Source organism: Melozone crissalis, unplaced genomic scaffold (assembly GCF_028551555.1).
Source record: "Melozone crissalis strain CALT ecotype California unplaced genomic scaffold, PUWL_Pcris_2 ptg000096l_1, whole genome shotgun sequence".
Lineage (NCBI taxonomy): Eukaryota > Metazoa > Chordata > Aves > Passeriformes > Passerellidae > Melozone > Melozone crissalis.
Genome location: NW_026535873.1, coordinates 2,422,293 through 2,427,449, shown reverse-complemented (window position 1 = coordinate 2,427,449; position 5,157 = coordinate 2,422,293). Strand labels below are relative to the sequence as shown.

Genomic DNA, 5,157 nt, shown 5'->3' with positions numbered 1-5,157 from the left:
AGCAAATTAGTGGTCGGGAGCCTTATTCTGATATTTCAGAGATTTGATGTCAGTGGGGCCTCACAGAACCAAGGAGTCAGCTGTGACACTTTGCAAACTCATGGAACAAAGGGTTGATGGTGACACAGCAGAACCCCATGGAACCAAAATCGATTTGGGCACATTGGGGCCGCATTGAACCAATGGTCTATTGTGATACTGTGGATCCAAGGAGACCATTGTGACCCTGAGAAATGTCTTGGAACCAAGGGACCATTGTGACACAGCAAGGCCTGGTGGAACCAGGAGCAAGGAGCAGGAGACAAGTGACCCTTGCAGGCCTGGGGCCTCATTGCCTTCTTGTCCCTGCTCAGCAGCCTGGCAGGGGCCGCCCCATGCTCCTGCCCTTGCCATTGCACATCCCCACATGCCAGTGCCCATCCTGGGAACAACCCTGAGCAAGGAGGGAGGGGCAGCATCTGCCTGGCCAGGGGCTGGGGCTCAGGCTTGGGCCCTTTGCATTCCTCAAACACATCCAGCTTTGCTCAGCACCAGAGACACCTTGGCCTTGTTTGTCTCCAGCTGTCATCACTGCCTCCAGTGTTCTGCTCTAACTGGAACCTGGGGACACTTTCATAGTTGTGTCCATCTGTGAGACTCATTAAAACTTCAAGAAACTTTGGAGAGGGATATTGACTTTGAATTCTTAAGTGATTTCTTCAACTCCCTATCAGGGACTGATGTTCAGGGACTCAGCACCCAACCCACAAGAGAAGTCCTTGTGCAGTTTCTGTGCTGCTGGGCTGGGCTGGGCTCCTGGCGCAGAGGCAGCTCCTGGCCCTGAGGCAGCTCCTGGCAAGGGCAGCAGAGCTGCAGAGAGACAGCTCTGGCCAGGAGCAGTTCCTCTCCCAGCCCAGCAGGGCTGGGGCTCTGCCTGCAGCCACCCGGGCACAGCACAGAGGCACAGAGAGAGCAGAGGCAGCCTGGGCTGGGAGGGTGATTGAGCTCCCGCTAGGGGAAAAATCTTCCCAGGGTTTGAATGAATAATTCTCTGCCTCTAGGAAAGTTAAACTTCCATTCCTGGACAGATCTCCTAAGGCTGGCACATCCCAGAGTTTCCATGAACTTTTGCATGGGCTGTCCCAGTTCCTCTGGTGCGGAGGCGGTGGCCATAGGGCAGACAGGGCAGTATCTGCAGGCAGCAAGGGCAGGCAGCACAAGTGACAAAGAGGTTAAAGGGGTGGGGTGGGAGGACAGGAGAGACCCCATCAGGGGAGAAATCTGCACAGCCCCTGGACACAGTGAGTCTCTGGCTGCAAGGCAATGCAGGTGAGTTCCTGGAAGTGTCTCTGACAATGCCAGCACTGACAGGACCTGTCAGGGTGGCTCTCCTGGATGTCCTGGTGTGGAGCAGAGCAAGCTCCAGAGCGGGGCTTCCCTGCTGCCCCCTCAGAGACACAGGACAGGTCCCCGCAGGGACAGGCAGAGCTGCCCCAGGGCCGCGGGGTGGGGATGGGCTCTGTGAGCCCTGGCAGGGAGCGGAGCTGGGCACAGGGAGACGCTGCTGGCAGCAACAGCCCCACTCAGCAGAGACACAGGCAGGGAGGGACAGGGAGCTGCTGCCACAAATGCTGGCCTGGGGGATGTGGCACCTCCCTGCTGTGCCTGTGGCTCAGGCACCTTCCCCCAGCAGCTCCTCCCTGGGCTCCTTTCCCATCCTAAACAGAGCCCCTGCCCTCATCACACGGGGGCTCAGCTGTGCAGAGCCCCTGCAGCAGCCAGAGCCCAGGGAAGGAAGGACAAGCCCCTGATCTCCATCAGTCTCTGTGTCCCTGCTGTCCCCTGGCAGGAGCATTGTGACATTTCTCTGCCATCTCCAGGTGCCTGTGCTGTCCTTGTTGCCACCATTGGGTTTCTGAGGCAGAGCAAGGGTTTGGGGCTGGCAGGTGCCCGTCCAGGCAGGGACCCTTTGGATCCTGCTGTGGAGATGTGTCTGTGGGAGCAGAGTGCCCAGGTGCCCTCAGGGCCGTTCAGCTCATTCCCTGGGTGTCCTGCAGGGCTGCAGGATGCCCTCCAGAAGGGCACAGCTCTCCTGTGCTGTCTCTGGGCTGCCTGGGATCCCCATGGAGGAGACAGCTCAGTGGCAGGGCCAGGGAAATGCTGCTGGGCAGCTGCACCTGGGCAGCTGCAATGGTCCCTCTGTGCACCAGCCTGGCAGGAGAGAGCTGAGATCCTCATGAGGCACCCTGGCAGAAGGTGAGGGCTCTGTCCATCTCTGACCCCAGAGCCCTCTGCCCTCAGCACTGCCCTGTTTCTCTTAGGGGAACTCCTCTGGGTGCCTCTCCTTCAGCTCCAAGCTGCCAGCAAGGGACAGCTGAGAACAGCCCTGAGGGCAGAGCTCCTCTCTTGTCCCTGCACTGAGAGTCCATCCCTGTGCCTCTCACACCCACACGGTTTCACCTGCAGTGCTTTAGAAATGTCAGGGATTTCAAACACTCACAACCACTCCTAACTGTGGCAGGTGCAGCTGGATGAAAAAAGACAAGGAATTTCCTCAGCTCAGTTCTTCAGATGGCAAATTGCAAACAGCAGGACTGAAAAGCTTTCTGGTGTTTGACGAGTCCATGAAATTGGTGATCATCCAGCATTCTCAGTTGCCTCTCACTGGACAGGACTAAGGAATCCTCTGGAGCCCATTTGTAAGTCCCTGCTCTCAATGCGTGCAAAACCTAGGGCCCAGGAAAGGGGAATGCAGAGAAGTGTTCCTAAAAAGAGAGACTCTGAATGTTGAATTGCTATGAGATATGTAATAGATTTTGCTCTGCATCTGGCCCAGCTCTGTCCTGCCTTTTCCTCCTCAGCAGAAAACCATTTCCTGAGGCAGCAAATGTCCAACAGCAGCTCCATCAGGCACTTCCTCCTGCAGGCATTGGCAGACACGCGGCAGCTGCAGCTCCTGCACTTCTGCCTCTTGCTGGGCATCTCCCTGGCTGCCCTCCTGGGCAACGGCCTCATCATCAGCACCGTAGCCTGCGGCCACCACCTGCACACGCCCATGTTCTTCTTCCTGCTCAACCTGGCCCTCAGCGACCTGGGCTCCATCTGCACCACTGTCCCCAAAGCCATGAACAATTCCCTCTGGGACACCAGGGACATCTCCTACTCAGGATATGCTGTTCAGCTATTTCTGTTTGTCTTCTTCATTTCAGCAGAGGTTTCCCTTCTCACAGTCATGAGCTATGACTGCTACGTGTCCATCTGCAAACCCCTGCACTACGGGACCCTCCTGGGCAGCAGAGCTTGTGCCCACATGGCAGCAGCTGCCTGGGCCAGTGCCTTTCTCAATGCTCTGCTGCACACGGCCAATACATTCGCCCTTCCCCTGTGCCACGGCAATGCCCTGGGCCAGTTCTTCTGTGATGTTCCCCAGATTTTCAAACTCTCCTGCTCATACTCCTACCTCAGGGAACTTGGGCTCCTTGCTGTTAGTGCCTTTTTATCATTTGCCTGTTTTGGGTTCATTGTTTTCTCCTATGTGCAGATCTTCAGGGCTGTGCTGAGGATCCTCTCTGAGCAGGGACGGCACAAAGCCTTTTCCACCTGCCTCCCTCACCTGGCCGTGGTCTCCCTGTTCTTCAGCACTGCAGCCTTTGCCTACTTGAAGCCCCATCCCTCCATGTCTTCCCCCTCCCTGGATCTGGGAGTGTCAATTCTGTACTCGTTGGTGCCTCCAGCCCTGAACCCCCTCATCTACAGCCTGAGGAACCAGGAGCTCAAGGATGCCCTGAGGAAAATGATGACTGGATGGTTTCAGAAGCATTAAACTGTCTCTTTTCTGTTGCAGAGCCTTTAGAATGTAACTCTTTACAATCTCAGACTTTTCCCCTATTTGACCTTTTTTTTTTTCAGTAAGTTCTTTGACTACTGTTGTTTTTTCTGCAAAATATTGTAGTAATATTGTTTCCATTTCTGCATTAATATCTGTATTATTTGAAGAACAGAGACTTACTAGTGGTCTGTTCCCTGTGCATTTAAATAAAAACAAGTGCCTGCCCCAACCTGTTTATCCAGGATTCTTCCTCAGCCCTTCACTGTCCCTGCAGGGGCAGTGCCTGTGAGCAGAGGTGGAGGGAAGCGACTCCCAGCACAGCAGCACAGCCAGGGACAATGGCCCCACCTCTTCCCACATCTGCTCTGCCCAACTCCACCCTGTCCTTGCCAGCCCTGCTGTGGCTGTAAGGCCCGATTGCTCTGGCAGCTTGGTCACTGTCCTGCTGCGTGTCCCTGCTGTGGCCACAGGCAGGGCCAGGCCATGGGCACTGCTGGGACACAGCTGGGCTCCAGCACAGCAGCTCCAGCAGCAAAGGGCATCTCCTGAGGGCAGGGCAGGGAGGCTTTGCTCCCCTCCAGAGCTGCTGTCAGCAATGTGCTCCAGGAATGCCCTGGCACAGCAAAGCCCAGTGCCTGGGGCCGGGGGATAGTGTGCAGGGGGGGCTCACAGCAGTGTCCTGGCACAGCCAGAGCTCCTGGCATGGACCTGAGGCAGCAGCAGAGCAGGGCCTGGGCTATGTCTCTGTTCTGGTACAGCCTGGGAAGGTGCCCCAGGGCAATTGTCCCACACCAGCCCCTGCAACCACCATTGCCAGCACTGGCCTCTCCCCACCTGCAGGAGGTTATTTGTCCCTGCACGGAGGGACACCAAGTGACCAGGCCAGCAGCTGCCAAGCAAGCCACAAGAAAGGGCAGGAAAAACTTATGCATCAGAAGAAAGGCAGTTCAATAGCGAAAAACCCAAACCCAACCAAAAAAAACCAAAGCAACACCCACCCCCAACAACACAAAAACCCCACAAACAAACCAACCACAAAAAGAAAAGACCATAAACAGAAGAAAAGCAAATCTCCTATTAGCAGAAAATGTTTTACCACCCTGTGGCAGGAGAGGATTCTGTATTTGCAGCTGCTTTTTTCAAAGAAAAATATCTTAAAAAAAAATATTCCCAACCACTCTTGCCCTCCCGCTTCTCTAACTTGATTTCTGATCATGGTGTGACATGGAATGGAACATCCCTTGGGTCAGTCCAGCCCAGCTGTCCCATCCCTGTCCCCCAGGAACACTTGCCCACCCCAGGCCCATAGGCTGGGGGGGGTGCAGATGCCTCATGCGGGGCGAGCACTG

At 55.7% G+C, this 5,157-nt stretch overlaps 1 protein-coding gene across 1 annotated transcript; it reads left to right on the top strand.

The window, feature by feature from the left end:
• The first annotated feature begins 2,863 nt into the window (after nucleotides 1-2,863).
• Nucleotides 2,864-3,802, top strand: LOC128947354 (olfactory receptor 14J1-like). The gene has a single exon (XM_054291606.1). It carries the CDS (start codon nucleotides 2,867-2,869, stop codon nucleotides 3,800-3,802), a length of 936 nt encoding a protein of 311 aa, XP_054147581.1. The 5' UTR covers nucleotides 2,864-2,866.
• The last annotated feature ends 1,355 nt before the right edge of the window (nucleotides 3,803-5,157 follow it).

What these genes read in the sequence shown, in the direction of transcription:
- LOC128947354 (XM_054291606.1), top strand. Translation starts at nt 2,867, where the DNA reads ATGTCCAACAGCAGCTCCATCAGGCACTTCCTCCTGCAGGCATTGGCA.